The following is a 20695-nucleotide window of genomic DNA, read 5'->3' on the forward strand; positions in this document are numbered from 1 at the left end:
CCCACTGTCCCACCAAACACACCACTCGAGGACAGAATCGAGGACACCATTAATCCGCGGGCATGCGTGGGGGTGATCCAGCTGGACTCCTCCCGACCCACACAAGATACACAAGGTAAGTGCCATGCGACTGCGGCCCCCTGTCCCCTAACAATGTCCATGACTCCAGATCATCCCATTCCAAACCTCAGTCATGCAGCCAAAGCACACCACAAAAGCGCTATTGCATTGTGGGAGATGTAGTCTGGCCACAATTACCATCTAGCCCCATTAAGCCCGACCTGTTTAGTGAGAGTCTATCCAACGGTGAGTCAGGGAATGGTAGCCTGCATGCATGAAGGAAGATCAAATGTGGAAGAAACATGTAACTAATCAACGTCCACTTTACATCACAGGTGGCGCAGAAGTCCCCAGTTCCGACAGTAATGCCTTGCTAATTGAGGAAATCCCAGAGGACACTGAGGGAGACTTAAATCCATCACCACAGCCAGGACCATCAGGGCAAGCTGCCGCACCAGCGGTCATTCCACCACCTGCCCCTGTGGACAGTGCCACCTCTGCGCCAACAGGCGCAGCAGTACCACAGCGCGTCACACAACCACCAGTGGTGCTGACAACACCAGCAGCATCACGCCGACAAACCCGCCGCCCTGCGGCTGTGAGGAGCCAGTCAAGCGGACTGGTGAGGGAGCAGCACAACAACATATCCCGCGCTGGCAGGGGAGCTAACGTGCGACCAGGTGGGCTCTCTATTGAGCGCCGCATGCTTCATGTCCATCAAACCCAAGCCCATCATCTTGCGGCTATACACCTCCAATTAACAAGACCGCCAGGAATGTCGGTCAGATGTCTGACCGCATGGAGAGGATGACAGTTGCTATGGAGGCCAACACCCAGGCCATGTACAGCCAGCGCAACCTCTACCGGCGCAGACACCGGCAGTTGCTGACCCCCCTGTCAGCATACACGCGGTCCAATTACATTATTGGCAGCGCGACCTCCCAGCTCTCGCGACGCTCCCAGGCCATGCAGGTCCAAATGGTCCAATGTTGTCAGGACGTTGCGAGAGCACTGGAGCAGGTGACAATAGCAGTACAGGCCATGCAGGCAACTGTCCATGGCCAGGCGGGGGGGGGGGGCAACCCAGTGAGGCTACTTCCAGCCATAGTAGCCAGTCCGTGCCACCGGTGGTAGCACCCCGCCGCAGCAGCAGGCCCTCTGCTGCCTCACGGCCGAATCAGGAGGAGGATGCTGAGAGGAGGTTGGGAGCATCTGGCCGGAGGTGGCATTGAATGATTTAACATTACCATGAGGGGCCATGCTGCTGCTACAAGCATGCCCTCCACAGGAACATGGGACATATGACGAAATATGTCAATCATGTAACAGTTTGGGAAATCCCCACTTTATTGAGCTGTAACAATAACATACATGCTGTCTAACTTAATCTGACTCATGTCCTTATTACTATTGTCATGCATGAGTGCAGTTATGGGTGTGGGAAGTGGGTGCACTAGAAATAGTTCATGCAGATTTGGTTACGGCGCCTGTGTCCTTCTGCAGGATTCTCCCCACGTGTGTGACGCACATGTGCAGGTGGTTGGTTGTCCCCTTCCGACTCACTGCCAGAGATGTCAACAGGTATCCTGCGCTTGGTAGCAATGTTGTGGAGGATTGCACACACGGCCACGATGCGGCAGCAGACCTCAGGCTCGTATTTCATGGCCCCACCAGTCTTGTGCAGTATGCGAAATCTGCTTTTCAAAAGGCCAAATGTCCTCTCAATGCAATTTCTTGTGCGTATGTGTGCAGTATTGTAACGCTGTTGCTGTGGTGTTGCAGGGTTGAGGTATGGGGTGAGGAGGTACTCACGGAGAGCGTAGCCGCTGTCACCTGTATGATAGGAGCAGAGGGTGAGAGCCTGTTCTGCGCAGCTACATTATCACAGTGTAATATTGTGGGTCATGTGTACTTACCTAGTAGTGTCCTTCACCAAAGTCTCCCCTGGCCAGTCGTGTATGAATGCCGCTGTGCCGGAATATGAAGGAGTCATGTGTGCTTCCCGGGTACTGTGCCACTATGTCCGTGATGATTGTCTTGGCATTGCACACCATCTGGATATTGAGAGAGTGGTAGCACTTGCGGTTGCGATACATGTATTCCGTTTGTGCTGGTGGCAGATGTGGATGTGGGTACAGTCAATGCATCCTATGATATGTGGAAATTGTGCTACGTTGTAAAATTGTAGCTTGGTGTCATTCAAGTCCTGTTGGCTGGTGGGGAATGAGATGTAGTGGTGTAGCCGGGTCAGCATTGCATCCAGGAAACTCCTTAGTCAGCGGGACATGGTGGGCTGGGATATCCCCCCTGCAACAGCGACTATCCCCTGGAAGCTTCCGGAGGCCAGAAGGTGCAGGCTGCACAATACCTGGACGTGTGTGGGCACGGCATTGGTCCTCCTTGTTGGGTGCTGCATCAGGGGGTCTAGGTCCCGGATCAGCTTGATGATCATTGCCCCATTCAGGCGGTACTTAGCGTAAATTTGCTCCCTGGTTTGGCCCAGAAGGGCGACCCGCTGGCGGAATATCCGCTCCTGGATCCTACGTCTGTTCCGTGCTGCTCGCTGTAGCCTTCGCCGCCTGACCACCATGTAGAGTCCTAGCTTTGTGAGAGTCCTCATGCTCCAGCTGCATGTCCTTAAAGTGTGTTTGGTCAGGCCTGCACCTGTTGGTAGTTTGTTAACGTTTTTTTGAATATATATTTTTTTTCCTTACTGGTTACCACCTGGTTTGGGTTCTCCTTAAATTGCGCGTCGCAAATTGCGATTTTCTGGTTTTTTGCATTTAGCGAATTTACATGAATAGCGATTGCGATTATTTTGCGAGTCGCAATTGAATTCGCAGAATCCATGGTTTCTCGCAATTTCAGAATCGCAAATGAGCTTCTTCAAGGATTCTGCGAATTTATTTGCGAATTCGCAAATTTTCTTTAGCGATTTCTCTTTTTTGGTATTTTCACTATCATGAATTCCTTTTGATCAAATTGCGATCGCAATTGCTAATTCCCAGCTATTGCGATCGCAATTTGGCTTCATGAATATAGCTGTATATGTTAAGGATGGACAGATTCAGAGTAAGATGTACCGGAAATCTACTGCTTTCAATGCACTACTGTATGCAAATAGTGCGCACCCTCGCCATCAGATCAAAGTAATTCCCTATGTAGACACACATTTTCTTATGTGTCTATCAGATATGAAAAAGCGCTTTATTCAACACATTTTACTTTTGCCTTTAGAATCACTGTACTATTTTGTTATTACTTTTTGCGTGTGCCTCAGAAATTGTAAACTATATGTTCCTGTAGTGTTGTTGATCTATACCTGCATCAAAGGTTAACCTAGAGCTGTTGTCAGATATTTCAGAGCTGATAGGCATATGGTGAGACTCGTCTATTGTCAGCAGGGAGTGAATTTGTGGTATTTAGAGTTGCTGGGTGGCTGCGTTGCACTGTGGTGATTAGTTGTCAGTTCCCATTTATTTGTAGGGGTTGGCCTTCCTTTTGATCCTTCAAAATTCAAGTTGAATCAGTATCTCTGAAATACAGCGAACCCATTCATTAAAATTGCAAGCAAGGATGCAAAGCTTGGAGACAACCAAGATGGCTGCTCTCGGTTAAAGTTCCAGTTGGGCACCGGAGTGGGGCTCTCACCTAGCTGCTTGGAGGGCTCGCTCACACCATCATCGACCCTGCTGTCCCATGCTGCCCCCTTGCGTTGTCTGGGTGGGGTTGTAAGCTGATGTGCCCTTTGCCAGACAAGAGCCTACAACAGCCAGGTGACCTGCACCTGGAAGCCTGCCTGGGGCCTGCGGTGTGCGCTGCTCTCAAATGCTCTGACTACCCATACAGGGGCCTGTGGAGTCCATTAGGCCCAGAATGTCTCAGGGATTACCTATTTGGCGCACTCCATCTCCAGAGGGACCGTTCATGGGGTGTAACACTCCGGCAGTGCAGGCTGCAGCAGCCGCGGCCCATGCAGGTAAGAGCAGTGGGGCCGGGAAGCAGGGGATTTTGACTGACAACGAGGGAAAAATAATTATTCATTTAATTTTCCCTCGTCATGGTCTTTCAAAATGCCCCAGACAGCCCCACCGCCCTACCACTCTTATCTGCATGGGCGGCAGCTTTTGGGCAGACCACTGCCTCCTCCCCCCTACTTTCTTCTGCGGCCGCTGCCCCCGCAACAATATCTTCATGGAACCAGTGCTGAGGACCTCTTGGATGGCCTCTGTTCCCCTACCTCCACCTCAGGACGTCTACATATGTAATGGGGAGCCCAGAGGTTGCCGGAGCCTTCAAATCCCGCCACTCATCATCGGACCTGCTGGGAGTGTGTAGCCAGTCATTGCCACAAGTTCTGCAAGAGCCCCCACTTCTATTGCGATGGCCACCTCTCCCCAGGTGCACTCAACTGGTTGTCCCTTGTGAACCCAACATCATGACTCCTATGCCTGTGCTCCCCCATCCCCGGGAGACCGTCCGGGCAACTGGTTGCTGTCGCCTACTGGCAGCTCTAGGCATGGGTGAGGTCATTGCCATGCAGGATTGGATGCCCTCTCTGTGTTTCTCTCTCACTTCCTGCCCACAGTGACCACTGGGCTTCCTCCTACCTCTCATTTCCTGCTTGAGCTTCTGAAGGTTTTTTGCCATCCATGGGAGTAACAACTGTACCCCTATGGATCTCGCCTGACCTGCATGTCAACCAGGAGGCGGCAAGCCTGTCAGTTCTTGTTCTCTGAGGATGTCTATCACTCATAGTAACCAACATATCCCCCCCCCCGGACTCTCTTGTTGCCTACACGTTATGTTATGTTATGATAATTGCACTTGTAGAGCGCACGGTTACACTTGGGTGTCCTGACGCTAAGTACTGGTTACCGGGGAAATTGAGTGTAGGCTACTGAGAAAAGAGCCATGTCTTCAAGCTCTTCTGAAAGGAGAGGAGATCCGGGGCATTCCTTAGATGAAAAGGAAGCTTGTTCCAAGCTCTAGAGGCACAAAGAATGAACTCCCCAATTGACTTTTTTAAATGTGGGGACTTGCACTTGTTTGGCTCCAGTAGACCATAGCATTCTATCAGGGACATGCCATTGGAATTTACGCCTAAGGAACTCAGGACCAGTTCTATTGATGGCCTTAAAAATGGTACATAATGCTTTGAAGCGAGTTCTCTGTTTTACAGGGAGCCAGTGCAATTTCTTAAGTTCTTCTTTCACTGAAACAAATTTCGGCGTTCCAGACAGCAATCTGGCCGCAGCATTTTGGACTAGTTGAAGCCTATTCGTATGTTGTTTTTGGACATTAAGATATAGGCCATTGCAGTAACAAAACGCAACATTATGAGGGCCGTCATCACTGTCTTGAGCTTGCTCTCGGTCAAAAAGATCTTAATTTTTCTTATGATTCTAAGAACCATAAAACAGGCTGAAATCACCATGCTTACTCGATCACCCATGGTAAGTTTATTGTCTGTCAACACCCCAAGGTTTTTGTCTTTCCTTGTGGGTATGGGACAAGAACTAAGGTCCTCCGACCACCACTCCGGTATCCACAGCCAAGGATTGTTCCCAAACTTTATGACCTCGGTGTAGCTGGAGTTAAGTTTTAACCAATTAGAAGACACCCAGCCCGAGATTGCACTCATACAGTCATGGAAACGTTCCCCTGTTTCCTTTTCACCTCCATCAGTCAACGACAACACTATTTGCGTGTCGATAACGTAGGAGCTGAGCTGGAAGCCAAAGGACCTAATAACTCCTGCCAGTGGTGCCACATAAATATTGAAAAGCGTTGGGCTGAGTGATGAGCCCTGTGGCACCCCACAACGGAGTGAAAAAGGTTAGGACGTATTGCCATCCAAATCCAGGGTTTGCGACCTATCTGATAGGAAGGATTGTAGGAGTTTCCAAGCTAGACTTTCAACACCAATCTCAGACAACAGGCCCATCAATACTTTATGATGGACTGTGTCAAAGGCCGCAGACAGGTACAGTAGAATCAATACAGCATTGCCTCCCCTGTCTGGGCCTCTCTAATCTCCTCTGTGGATTTCAATAGAGCCAGCTCAGTGCTATGGTGTGCTCTGAACCCATATTGCGATGGGTCCAGAGAGTTGTTGAGATGAAGAAATGCACTGACTTGGATGTTCATTGCCTTTTCCAAACTTTTGGCAGGGAAAGGGAGCCGTGAGATCGGCCTGTTGCTGATGGGATCTTTGGGGTCCAGAGTCTGCTTCTTCAACAAATGAAGAACAGAAGCTTTCTTTCAAATTTTGGGAAATATGCCAGATGTAAAAACGGCATTCAGCAGGAGGGTCAATGCCATTCCAACCACTTCTGGAAGTTGTTTAATAACCCGGACAGGACAAGGATCATTAGGGGCTCCTGATGGGATCAAGTTCGGGACATTGATCGTCTCTGATAACTCCAGGGGTGGGAATTGATTAAATATCAAACGTTTTTCCTAATGAACTAATGAAGCCTTTACCTCGTAACATTCTCTTTACCCAACACAGTACTATTCAAGTGCATATAAACTAGAAATCTACATGCATACAGTTTTAAAATTACAAACTTGTAGAAAAATACAACTTGCAAAACAATATACAACACCTCTCAACAGGGCCTAACAAGGATCAGCACAGTGAAACACCCAGGCTTTGTCTTTGGTGTCTTACCTCAAAATCCTTGCCTACTATGGTAATGTAAGAGATTCCATGCAACAAAATACCTATCTGTAGGCTTTAATATAGAGTGTTAACAATACACATTTACTTGCCTATCAACTTTAACATATGTTTTTCACAATAAATATGTTTGGCCTAGTTCCTTGATCATAACATTTCCTAAAAAACAGATCAGGCACATAGCCATGAACATTGGCGTCCTACCATAACCAATTCTGTCTTGCTGTATCGAGTACAAACATTGCCACTAGCCAAAAAGTGCAATACATGCAGTCCATTTGGTGGATGCACACATATTTTACCCAATTAAATCCTGTACTTAGAGGCATCAACGTGTGGTTAGAGCCTAAGTTCTTCTCTCAATAATACTCTAAAAACTCGTTTTTGTAGATCAGTCAAGGATAGGCGAAATGTTGCACAGTCAAGCTAGACCTAAAATCCATGTAGGTTAATTTGTGTCCTATTCCCATCTGTGCTGCTGCCAGAGAAAAACAGCATAAATTATCTAGTTATCTAAGATACTTTAATAACATTACAGTGGCATGTGTGTTCTCTTGAACGTTCAAGCTCAGGCAGCTGGATAAATAAACAAAATGATCACAGAGGCATGGAGAGCAAGGACTGTTTCATGTAAGTATACAACTTCTGCTCAATTGAAACATGCATTTCTAAATCCCAATACGTGGAAGGAGTCACAGCCCCTCTCCCGGAGATTCTCACATAATTGTCTGGTAATAGTTGGGCCCTCAAGCCAGGCCATACAATAGGATGATATTGAGATGAAAACAGGCAAATGAAAATTCTGAGGCATAGCTAAGGGAGGAGTTCTGTGGTGGTGAAAGCAAATGCAAATGAAGCCCTGCACCCTCATAAGAGCAAAAGTAGACCTAAATATTCACAATTCAGAGGCATAAGAGTTTCACTCATTTCTTTTTGGTTGCAGTCTTTCCACCAGGTCTAAGTCACATTTTCCACTGGCAACTGTGTGGAAACAACTGTGGGTTACCTTTTTCTTAATTTCTCCAGAATGAAGAAGGTTCCTGTATTAAAAAATGAACGCTTCTAACTGCAACAAAAGTAATTGAAACAAAACAAATGTTAAAGGCTACTAAAGTTCATTATATTTGATGTTAAGGCTATTTGTATTTGATGTGTTTATTGAATGATTTAACGGGTGATTATTTTGCAACATTTGCCAGTCTCTTTGACATATTGAGAAGCAAGTTAAACAAATCAATGAAACTTAACTATGAGTAGCTTAACTTTAGAAGTATTAATATGTTTTATTTTCAGTTCAAAAAGTAAGCACATTACATTACTCTGATTCTTAAGGTATAGGTGTTTCAAAATGTTTTCAATCTTAATTATTGTTGATAATGAATCATTCCAGATATTAGATACTCTCTACTAAATTACTTCTTAATGATTATGTATTAGGATATCACCCAGGTTTTAAAATAAAATACATAACATCTAGTGTAATCATCTTTGTTTTTCAGAGGATATGAAGCACCCCATTGCTGCTCACGTTTATGGACAACAATCTAATGGGCAAAAAACAGGTATCGAATTAACATAGTATTTCAGTCCACAACATTGCTTTCACATGTAATGTAATTATAAGATAATATATCTGATATGAAAACATCAAGGAGTTATTATCCTTAAAGGATTTAGCTAGGCTTTGCTCAATTCTATGAGACTATGGGGTACGCAGGAACTGGTGGTACATACAGAGGGCCTAAGGGATGTCATTAATTTGGATCAATTCCATAAAATTAGCTGGTTGTGAAATTTGAATGGCATGTTTTATAAAATGAGCATATCACACTTGTGGGATTTCCCATCTACCTCGACATTCCCTTTAAAAAATATCCTTAAGGAAACCTACTAGGAAATGGTCGCACATGAAGAATTTAGGCTCCATGAGCCTACCTCACTTACGGGGCTCTTTCTTCAATTAAAACTATGCCCGAGCCTTGAGCCAAACTGGGATATAATTAAAAAGCCTTTGGATCCACAACTTTACTTCCAAATTAGAGCTGGATCTTTGCCCTTAAAGTCTTTCTCATCCAAATGGTCTTCCTCCGGTGATAACAAATGTCATGTTTGCACTAAACAAGTAGAATCATATTTGCATGTCTTTTTTGCCTGCCCTGCTAATGTGAATCTGTAGAAAGTTTGGCTGGCCCGGCTCTGTAAGAATCTGGGCACATGATCAGATAATACAGCTATGCGAATTCTACGCTCCGACCCATCACCAAGGTACGCAATTCCAGTGGCTAAGTTTTTGAGGTGGAAGTGGCAGATTCGCTCTATATCAACCAAGGCTAGCCTACAATGAAAACATCTAACATGTACTTGGGGGGTCTATCTGTCCAAGTGGGGCTCTCCTATGTCTAATATGGTCTGACCGATTGCAATGAACATTTTTTCCAACATTGTTTTATATGTAACTCTCGGAAATCATGGCACTGTCTGCTTTTGGCACACATGTTTTAAACTTAGATTTTAACTCAGCTCTTAATTCTTGTATTGTTGATTTTTTTAACTTACATGTTTTTATTTGTATGTGCTTTTATGACTTGTACAGTCGAATAAAGCTTCTTTGATGATGATGATGGTTATTACAAAGGTGAATTCACAAAGATAAATTCAAACATCTAGATTTGCTCACATGTAAATTTACTCTTAAGTATACATCTACTTTTTTTGCTAGTAACCATATCCAATTGTAGATTTACACCTAAGTGTAGGCTTGTATCTATCGACACACTGGCACATGGGGGTGGAGACACCTAAGATTAAATATATTAGTGTACCTACGGATAAATATATATTTGCAAAGTTACTAGTTTTCACAAGAAGGTGGAGATCACCACCACTGTGGTGTACATCTCCCTACAGGGAAATATAAGGAAAATTATTAAAGGTTACTATTATTTTCTTTAAAAACAGTGATTCAAATAACAGTGAAACAGTGTTTCAAATATTTCCATATAAAATATGGATGTAACATTTTAAAATATTTATTTGTAACAAAGATCTAATGTAAAGAAAATCAGACAGCACAATAACTAATCAAACTAAATTAGTATTAAATTATTAATTTAAATAGTTATTGCCTTTAGAAATAATATTTCTTAATGAATAACTAAAAACAATCCTACCCTAATTACATTTTTATTTACTATGTATTATATTTTGATAAAAGTTGTGTTGAATTAAAATATTTCTAACAAATGTTTACACATTTTATTGTTAATTTACATTTATTACATTTTAAAATTATAAAATCATTGTTTAATAATATATATTTCTAAAATGAACTATATATAAATATAGACACGCAGACACGCACTTTGCATTTTGAATTGATTCCTTCCACCTGTGAGCAAGGCCGACAGAGGCTGAAACGTTAGGAATTGGAAGGTCTAACTGTGATGCAAGAGGTTGCAAGGCTTTTAATAAAGGAACGATCCAGAGCAGTATTGGGCCTCCCGTCTTTGCTGTGTTTGATTGATGTGCCCTCTCCGTGCACATTGTTTTAGGAGGCCGCTTTGAAGGGTCGGGGGCTCCAGTAATGGAGGTCTTTGTCTGGGATATATATATATATATTCACTGAAAAAAACATAGGTTATAGACCATATATAGTTAGGAATTAGCATTTACAAAACCTTGAAAATTCACTGAAAAAAACATAGGTTATAGACCATATATAGTTAGGAATTAGCATTTACAAAACCTTGAAAATTCACTGAAAAAACCATAGGTTATAGACCATATATCGTTAGGAATTAGCATTTAAAAAACCTTATTTTACCCACACAAAACCATTGAAATTCCATATATAGTTAGTTGCACTAACTATATATCGCGCACCCGCAATCCACTGCTGATGATGTCACATATTACATCATTCATGACATGGTCAGTGACATCACTGATGACATCACTGATGACATCTCAAATGACATCACTGATGACATGACTGATAACAACATCCAGTGATTTTTTGTTTCTGTAAAGTTTAAATATGTCTTACATATTAAAGAATGAGTGGATGTGTAAGTGTCTGGACGAAGGATTTAGTAGGTGCATGACTGACTGTATGACTGAGTGATTAAATGTGTCTCACTGAGTGCATGGGTTAGTGACTAAACTGTCTTAATTTGTGCATCATTATGTCTGTTGTTCTATAAACTGCTGCATGTGTTGATCAGTAGCTATATGAGTAACTATATGGGTTATTGATTGATTGCCCAAGTATTTGTATGGGAGACTGAGTGTGTGTGTGGCTGGCTGGGAGGTGTATGACTCTGTGCAGATCAATGTGTACTTGTATCAATGATTGTATAAGAAGGTAAGTATGTGTTAGTATATGTTTGAAAATGTAAGGTGCTCTATGTTTAACTGTATAGACAAGAAAATGGAAGTGTCATTGATTCTTTACAGGACTGACTAGGTGTGTGAGTAACTCCATGGATGAGTGGCAGACTGTGAGTGTCTGTATAGGTGTATGAGTGCATATGATAGTGTTGTAAAGATGAGTGATTGTATGTATGAATGATTGTATGGGTGAATGAGTGAAGGTGTGTGTAGACGTAGGAATCAGTGAGTGCGTATGTAGTAACTAGTATTGGTGTGTCAATGGTTTCAAAAATTATACTCTGTATTTAACACTGGGTGAAACAGAGGTTATATTAAAATGTGAGGAGATGCATTGTATTGTCACATGAATGATATCATCAGTGATGTGGTCATTGATGTCAAATGAGATGTCATCAGTGATGTCATCAGTGATGTCATTTGAGATGTCATCAGTGATGTCATCAGTGATGTCACTGACCATGTCATGAATGATGTAATATGTGACATCATCAGCAGTGGATTGCGGGTGCGCGATATATAGTTAGTGCAACTAACTATATATGGAATTTCAATGGTTTTGTGTGGGTAAAATAAGGTTTTTTAAATGCTAATTCCCAACGATATATGGTCTATAACCTATGGTTTTTTCAGTGAATTTTCAAGGTTTTGTAAATGCTAATTCCTAACTATATATGGTCTATAACCTATGGTTTTTTCAGTGAATTTTCAAGGTTTTGTAAATGCTAATACCTAACTATATATGGTCTATAACCTATGGTTTTTTCAGTGAATTTCAATGGTTTTTTAATAGCAAATATCATAAGCTGTCGAATGTCAAGTACGTGGTAAGTAAAAACATTTTCGTGTTTATGCACACTGATCTGCTTTGAATGCTGCCCCCCCCCCCTCATTTCTATTAGGAGTACTCTCTCTTTGCAGATAGTGAAAGGTAGTTAACGCAGGCCTTTGCCCCCGTTGTAATACGTCGTGCCTGCTTCTCTCTCCATTTGATTGATTGTTATCCAAGCATTTACTGTTTTAGAATTGGTTCTCTTTGGTTCATTCTCTATTTACAAACAAACACAGAGTCGCAATACTCTGTTTAGTCTTTGCAGATAACGAAAAATCGTGTAAAAAAACAAAAGGAATCGAGCAAAATCAGTAGGCCACTAATGGGATCTCTTTTTGACCTCGCTAAAATAGAAACATTAAGAACAACCCCTCATGACAAATACGAAACTAGTGAGATGAACTGAACTCCACACCATGATGGCTGCAATACAGCTCGGCTCCGCCACCCACCCCGCCCAAAATAACGATAAAGAGCGGCTGCCATGATTGCTCGCGGAATGGCCACGACGGAGCTACGAAATGGTGGTGCTCTCATGCTAACGCCAGCTTCAGTCTGAAACATCCAGAAACACTGTAGACTACCAATTCGATCAGTTCCGGTAGCGCCCCAATGTAACCCGGTAGAGAAGAACTAGCCCTCCCCTCTTTGACTGATGGTTCTTGTTGCCTGTCCCTTCTGTTGTCATTTAACAGAACTATTTAGCCTGCTGAAAGGGGTTGTGTTCCGACCGCTGGTTGGTGGAGACATTTTGACTATATTCTGGACCTGCGTTGTCGCGTAATGCGTCATATGACGCGCCGCGTTAGCGCATCCGGAAGTCATCCGGGGCGCGACGCGCAGCGCGTAACGTAAGCATAACAGGTCATGTGACTTGTTAATAAAACTTTTCATTGGTTCATTTTACTTTTCTTATTCTAATGATGAAAGGCTTGGTCATATGACCTAAAAATTACGCTTTTTATTACTTCCGAACATTATTTTTTCTTAAATATATGTTATAATGTTCCAGGCTAATGTACTTTCCCGGAAAATTTACAACTGTCCTGCAAGTAAAATATATTCTTTTTTCGAGAAAAAGGGCGTTTCTTCGTCCCATGACGGAGCCGTTGAGCAAAAGAGGGTCGACCTGCTGTCTTAGTCGCCGATACGCCTGAATATGAGATTCTTATCGATCACTTTATGTTGCAGGAGTAGAAAACACAACAGCCCTTGACCATTTATCTTTACTGCGTTCCTGCGTATTATACCTTTTACCCTTCATGTAATTGGTCTGCTTTATTTCACTTGCCTTTTAATGATTCTAAAACAGTGACTATTATTAAAAACTTTACCAATGTATATACTACTACCATGTTTTCTTTTAAAAACCTTTAATTGTGAAAATTTCATTATACAAATACGAGCCTATAACCACGTGGGCCGGCCACGGAGCAAACTGTAATCGTATATGATGAGTAGACATTTACACTGTAGAGGAACGTAACGGGCGGGCCATTAGGTTGCAAGAACTAAGGTGTCTAACAGTTGCGGAATCGGTGGACGTACATTTTATAATTAAAATACGACAGGGCCAGTTACAATAAAATTATCTAGATATACATTTGCGGGCAAGTACCATGCGTGACGTTAATTCGTACTTTCAATAGTACAGTAATCAATAACACATCAGAACTTAATATCAATAGGGATGTCGAAATACTCAATCAATTCTCGTCCCCGCCCGCCATGTGCTTCAAAACTGCATACGTATCTCGTGATTTCAAGGTTCTGCAACCAGTACACAACAAGGAGTTACGAGTCCCATTTATTCCGGCGCCTTTTTGGGCGAGGACGGGCAGGTCCAGGATATAGTCAAAATGTCTCTACCAACCATCGACTATGATGATGTTCATATGCTGTATTTATAGAGTAACACTCATCTGTCCACATGAAATTAATTTGCCACAATCTAAACATGTCATTTTAATCTTTCCAAAGTTCTTCTAAATATTTGGGACCGTTTCCCTTGCCTCTGATGCTGTCAGTGCCACTTCTTTGATGAATGTACTGGCAGGTCGGGGGTTCTCCTCCAAATCTCTCTTTTATGCAGCACTATAATTAATTGGTGCCACCTCTCCATATGACGATGCATGGTATAGTTACAATAACTATATTTTTTTTCGGTTCCTCTGGAGAGTACATCGTGGCAGATGAAGCGTATAACATACCGGGCATTTACCTTTTTTTGCATGTAGAGGAAAGGAAAAAAAAATCGAGCGTCCGAGTTCTAAGGTGTCCCAGGGCCATTTTAGTGGACCAGGCCCAAATCCAAAGAACAGGCCGCCATTTTGAGAGTCCTGTTGCAGCCGCCTGTCGCTGTAGCATCAAGAGCGGCCAAAACTCAGCTGAATGGCAACTGAAACGGTAAAGGGGCGCCCCACTACAGCAGACGAGCCTCCACCTAGGAAGGCCCGTTCACGCCGCCTCCCCCCCCCCTTCGGGCACCCCACGCCGTTATTCGGAGCAGTATTGTAGGATGGCCACACCAGTGCAGCAACTTGCTAGACACCACCTCGGTGGTAACCGAATCTCAGCGCCTTGTGGTGTCTTCTATTCAGAAAACATTGTTGTGCTGCCTTCGACCTATTCGCCGCAAGTGCGCACGCAACTCAGCTGCATAGCTTGCTAGACACCACCTCGGTGCTAACCGAATCTCAGCGCCTTGTGGTGTCTTCTATTCCAAAAATATTTTTGCGCTGCCTTTGGCCCCATTCGCACATCGTTCCGCTACTGCCGCCATCTCACAGGCAGACGGGGCGCCCCACGCCGACTTTCAGCATTGTAGGATGGCCACACCAGTGCACCTTACTAGACACCACCTCGGTGCCATCCGGATCTTGGCATCTCAGCGCCTTGTGGTGTCTTCTATTCAGAAAATATTGTTGCGCTGCCTTTGGCCCCATTCGCACATCGGTCGGCTACTGACGCCATCTCACAGGCTAATGGGGCGCCCCACGCCGAGTTTCAGCATTGTAGGATGGCCACACCAGTGCACCTTACTAGACACCACCTCGGTGCCATCCGGATCTTGGCATCTCAGCGCCTTGTGGTGTCTTCTATTCAGAAAATATTGTTGCGCTGCCTTTGGCCCCATTCGCACATTGGTCCGCTACTGACGCCATCTCACAGGCTAATGGGGCGCCCCACGCCGAGTTTCAGCATTGTAGGATGGCCACACCAGTACAGCAACTTGCTAGACATCACCTCGGTGCCATCCGGATCTTGGCATCTCAGCGCCTTGTGGTGTCTTCTAGTCAGAAAATATTGTTGCGCTGCCTTTGGCCCCATTCGCACATCGGTCCGCTACTGACACCATCTCACAGGCCAACAGGGCGCCCCACGCCGACTTTTACCATTGTAGGATGGCCACACCAGTGCCACAACTTGCTAGACACCACCTCGGTGCCATCCGGATCTTGGCATCTCAGCGCCTTGTGGTGTCTTCTATTCCGAAAATATTGTTGCGCTGCCTTTGGCCCCATTCGCACATCGGTCCGCTACTGACGCCATCTCACAGGCCAACGGGGCGCCCCACGCCGACTTTCAACATTGTAGGATGGCCACACCAGTGCGGCAACTTACTAGACACCACCTCGGTGCCATCCGGATCTTGGCGCGTTGTGCTGCCTTCGGCCTATTCGCACATCGGTCCGCTACTGACGCGAACTCACAGGCCAACGGGGCGCCCCACGCCGACTTTCAGCATTGTAGGATGGCCACACCAGTGCTGCAACTTGCTGGACACCACCTCGGTGCCATCCGGATCTTGGCGCGTTGTGTTGCCTTCGGCCTATTCGCACATCGGTCCGCTACTGACGCCGCCTCACGTGCCAATGTATTTTCTCCGCATTTTATACCCTATGCCGCATAACAGGTCATGTGACTTGTTTATAAAACTTTTCATTGGTTCATTTTACTTTTGGTTTCCTAATGATGGAATGCTTGATCATATGACCTAAAAATAACACTTTTCATTGGATGAAAACTTTTTTTTTCCCAAACGATGAAAGCCCCACCTTGTTTCTGGATGTTTCACACTGAAGCTGGCGTCACCATGAAAGCACCACCATCTCATGGCTCCGTCGTGGTCATTCCGCGAGCAATCATGGCAGCCGCTCCCCACCAGAAGCCTGCAGGAGTCGGGGGCCCCCAAAACTTTTGTTGAATCCTCAAGGCGGAGGGGACGCTTTCGAGAATGGGGTCCAAGACCTAGCAGACAAGCGTCCGATTTCCAAGGTGTCCCAGGGCCATTTCAGTGGACCAGGCCCAAAAAGAAAAGAGCCTGCCGCCATTTTGAGAGTCCTGTGGCAGCCGCCTATCGCTGCACCGCAAGAGTGGGCGCAACTCAGCTGAATTGCGGCTTTTGACACAGTGGACCAAAAGCGGACGGAATGGCAACTGAAACGGTAAAGGGGCGCCCCACTACAACAGACGAGACTCCACCTGGAGAGGCCCGTTAACGCCACCTCCCCCCCCCCCCCCGGGGCGCCCCACGCCGTTATTCGGAGCAGCATTGTAGGATACCAAAACCAGTGCGGCAACTTACTGGACATCACCTTGGTGCCATCGTTCTGCTGCCTTGGAACTATTCGCACAACAGTTTGCTACTGATGACCCACCCCCCGCGACGCCCCACGCCGGATGCCGAAATCAGTGCGGCACCCAGGCAACATCACCTGGGTGCCGTCCAGAAATCTGGACGTTGTGCTGCGTTGGGACTATTCGCACAGCCGACCGCTACTTCGTTGTTTTTCCCTAAAAATGTTTATATGTTTTTACTGTTTTTGTTTTGTTGTATATATTTATAAGTTATTAAAGTTTTATAATCTTACTACTTTGTTGGAGTGCTATATATTTTTAATGTGACACATAATTGTAAAAACTTTGATGTACAAAGAGTCATCCCTGGAATCTTCCGCTTCAGGCTCGGTCCCCTCCCCAATCACAATACAGGATGGTTTTCAGATAGTAGGAACGCGTGTGCTGTGACGGATCTCATCGAGTGTGGGCCTTGATCTACTATAACTCCTTTGAAGAGGGGTGATTCTTTACAGCTGGGGCCATAAACTACATCTGCAGGGCTAGCTGATAGCCTAGGACCGGCCTGGACAATCGGACACAGAGGAAAAGGAGTGTCAGAGGGTGCGGTAGTGAATAGGGCGAAAGGGAGGTGTCGGGCGGGCACAGGGTGTGATTCTCAGGGAAGAGCCGCGCAGATGGGGGGAGGTTTATTACCCATGCATAAGACAGAGAACGAGGGTGACCAGTGCCTGGGGGAGATGCTTGCGAGGGTGGGGAGCCATGCTAAGGATCGACAGCGTGCAGAGAGTGGGTCTGGTCAAGGCATCTAAAATGACTGCCGTGCACGACAAAAGTGTGGCATTTGAAAAAAGGCAAGATGGCGCAGACAATGTTTTTCAACACTTCCTGATTTCCTTCGAATCGAACGTTAACAGACGTTGGGGCATATTACCAAAGTTAAGCGATATTTATCCCTAACGATGCTTAGCAACGAATTTTTTACCGCTAAGCATCGTCAGAAATTATCGCAGATAAACCTTGCTATTATCAAGGTTTATCGCAAATGCCATAAAAAACTACCGCAATGCATTAATATCGCTGAAAACTCAGCGATATTCATGCATTACCGAGCTAATGCTCTTAGCCATGTTATCCACCTCCCATTGGATAACATGGCTAAGAACTGCTCAGGGCAGGTGGTAGCTTTTGGAGATATTCGCGCTTAGCGCGAATATCTCTAAAAGTTGGTAATAGGAGATAGCGATGTTAGCGACTGTTTCCAGTCGCTAACATCTTGGCATGCCCACTTTGCATGTCATTAGTGATAAATATCACTGACATGCAAAGTGGGGCCCAAGATGGTCGCTATCTCCTACTAGCGGTCGCTAACTGGTGTTAGCAACAGCTAGGTAATACAGAGATAATTTTATCTCAGCGAAGCGGAGCGCTGTTACAGATATATATCTTTTTTTGAACGTTAATTTCTCAAAATCCACTGAAGCACATATATTGAGACCTAGCAAAGGCAATTCGAGCTACCAGTCCCTACAATTTTGCCAAGTTTCGTGCAAATCCATTCAGCCGTTCGATTATTATTATTATTTTTTTTTTTGCCCCGCGGGGCCCTTTTAAAACCTCCACATCAAACCTAGGGGGTCAGGGAGGATCTACTATGCCCCCTTATGGTCATTTGCCCCTTCGCTTTGGCCTCCTCTTGTCTCTCGATCCTACCGAGAGACAAGATGGCGGCCGCTACGGACTGTTTGGAATGTTTACAGACGCCGGAGAACCAATCAGCTTCGCAAAGCTCCGTTACGCAAAAAGTACGCGAAGCGGAGCGCTGTTACAGATATATATCTTTTTTTGAACGTTAATTTCTCAAAATCCACTGGAGCACATATATTGAGACCTAGCAAAGGCACATCGGGCTACCAGTCCCTACAATTTTGCCAAGTTTCGTGCAAATCCATTCAGCCGTTCGATTATTATTATTTTTATTTTTTTTGCCCCGCGGGGCCCTTTTAAAACCTCCACATCAAACCTAGAGGGTCAGGGAGGATCTACTATGCCCCCTTATGGTCATTTGCCCCTTCGCTTTGGCCTCCTCTTGTCTCTCGATCCTACCGAGAGACAAGATGGCGGCCGCTACGGACTGTTTGGAATGTTTACAGACGCCGGAGAACCAATCAGCTTCGCTTCACAAAGCTCCGTAACGCGTAAAGTCCGCGAACCGGAGCGCTGCCTGGTCCGCTGTTACAGATATATATCTTTTTTTGAACGTTAATTTCTCAAAATCCACTGGAGCACATATATTGAGACCTAGCAAAGGCACATCGGGCTACCAGTCCCTACAATTTTGCCAAGTTTCGTGCAAATCCATTCAGCCGTTCGGGCTAAAAGTGAGGCCAACCGCCCTATGGAAAACTCAATGTTAAAAACATGTTTTGGGACCCCCCTTTTTTCTCGGCCCCCCCTTGACAAACCCCCCCCAAATTTTCAGGGGCTGCTCAGAAACAAAATGTGCCATTTTCCTGAAAATTTCAGCCAATTCCGTCCACAAACGCCAAAGTTATTAGACATAGAATTTTAAAAAATCCCATAGAGAAAAAATCCTAACTATATATACCTACTGGCGACCGCCAGTAGGTAATATATATGTATATATATATATATATATTCCTCACCATCAAAAAGAATTCTGGAGCATGTGATAATGCGATTTTTTTATGCTACAGCATCGGAAAGTATTGTGATAATGCTATTTCTTTATTGCTACAGCATCGGAAAGTATTAATACTTTCCAATACTGGAGCAGTAAAGAAATTGCATTATCACATGCTCCAGAGTACCTGTACTTCATTTTTGATGGTGTGGAGTTTTGAGAATACATTCTATTCCCAATAACTTAGGCGCCAATTGATGAATCTTTGCAAAATTTTCCAAACTTTTGGCCAGCTGTGGTCCGCTTCTATCCTGAAAGTTTCGGGGTGATTTGTCGAGTGGGGGCCTAGAAAAAAGGGGGGTCCCAAAACATGTTTTCCCCATGCAATTTCCCGTAGGACCTTTAGCCACAGCTACAGCTGGAACGACTGAACGGAATTATGCAAAATTTGGCAAAGAGGTAGTCCTCAGTTCAGACTTATGCCTTTGGCTTATATGGTGTCAATCTGTTTAGTAGTTCCTGAGAAAATTACAGTTAAAGTCATTTATATATATATTGTCACGGTGGATCCGCGGAGTTTGCAAGGATTGTTATCGTACCATAAGAGCACCCTTCCAATCGCACGCTGAATGCTAATTGGTAGACCCAAGGCTGAGGAAGTCAGTGGGAATATGTGTGCAAAACGGAGAAAGGGGACAGGGTAGAAATAATTGTATCCTCTAGACCTGCTTAGGAGGTCCCAGAAGGACCCCCACGGCCCACAATTGTTAATTTTTTTTAAACTCGGCAGGTGCGTGTAGGGTGCGTGGACTGTGCTGTAAAATAAAACAGAGGGGGGTTTTTTTATAATTAGTCCCCGGGGTTAAATACCGGGGGCAAAATTATTAAATTTTATGTGGGGCCCAGAGGGGCCTCCCAGCCTCGGGGATCGTCACCCCCCGGGGCTAAAATGGAAAAAAATGGTGGGGAGAGGGGTTGAAGGTCCTCAAAGCCGCGGAGACCACCCCCCGGGGACTTTATGTATTGTGGGAGGGGGGACTGCATGAACCCCCTCCTGGAGCACTCAAGGGCCCCGTTACCCCCGGGGCTACAAAAAAAACATGGTTGAGGGCTGCAAGGTCTCCAAAGCCCCGGGGACCACTACTACCCGGGGCTTTATGTATTGTGGGAGGGACGGCTCCTGCCGTGTCCCGGGGTGTCCATCCCGCCCTCCCATAGCAAGGAAATGTGTTCTCTCTTTCAAAATCTAAATCAGATTGCTTTTCCACATGGGGAGCTGCATGTTAGTAGCTCCCCATGTGGAAAAGTAATGCTGCCTCCCAAACGCGTAGAAGTTGTACACCAAAGGCGCTAGAGTCACGCACCCAACAGATTATGAGTCGTACATCCAGCACGTGCACACCGGGGGCCGCACTGAGCGCTGCGCTGGGTGCGCGACTTTTACTTTTACCGTAAAAAAATAGCCCCTATCAGTAATTTCTAATATTCCCTGGGATTGTATCCC

The 20695-nt window shown here is 45.0% G+C and overlaps 1 protein-coding gene across 1 annotated transcript in view; it reads left to right on the forward strand.

The window, feature by feature from the left end:
- Window positions 1–20695, forward strand: part of CD40LG (CD40 ligand) — a 151232-nt gene that overhangs the window by 69598 nt on the left and 60939 nt on the right. The window contains exon 4 of the mRNA XM_078688612.1: window positions 8245–8307. Coding sequence (XP_078544738.1) covers window positions 8245–8307 — 63 coding nt within the window. The remainder of the gene's footprint in view (window positions 1–8244; window positions 8308–20695) is intronic.

This window comes from Lissotriton helveticus, chromosome 4_1 (assembly GCF_964261635.1).
Source record: "Lissotriton helveticus chromosome 4_1, aLisHel1.1, whole genome shotgun sequence".
Classification (NCBI taxonomy): Eukaryota; Metazoa; Chordata; class Amphibia; order Caudata; family Salamandridae; genus Lissotriton; species Lissotriton helveticus.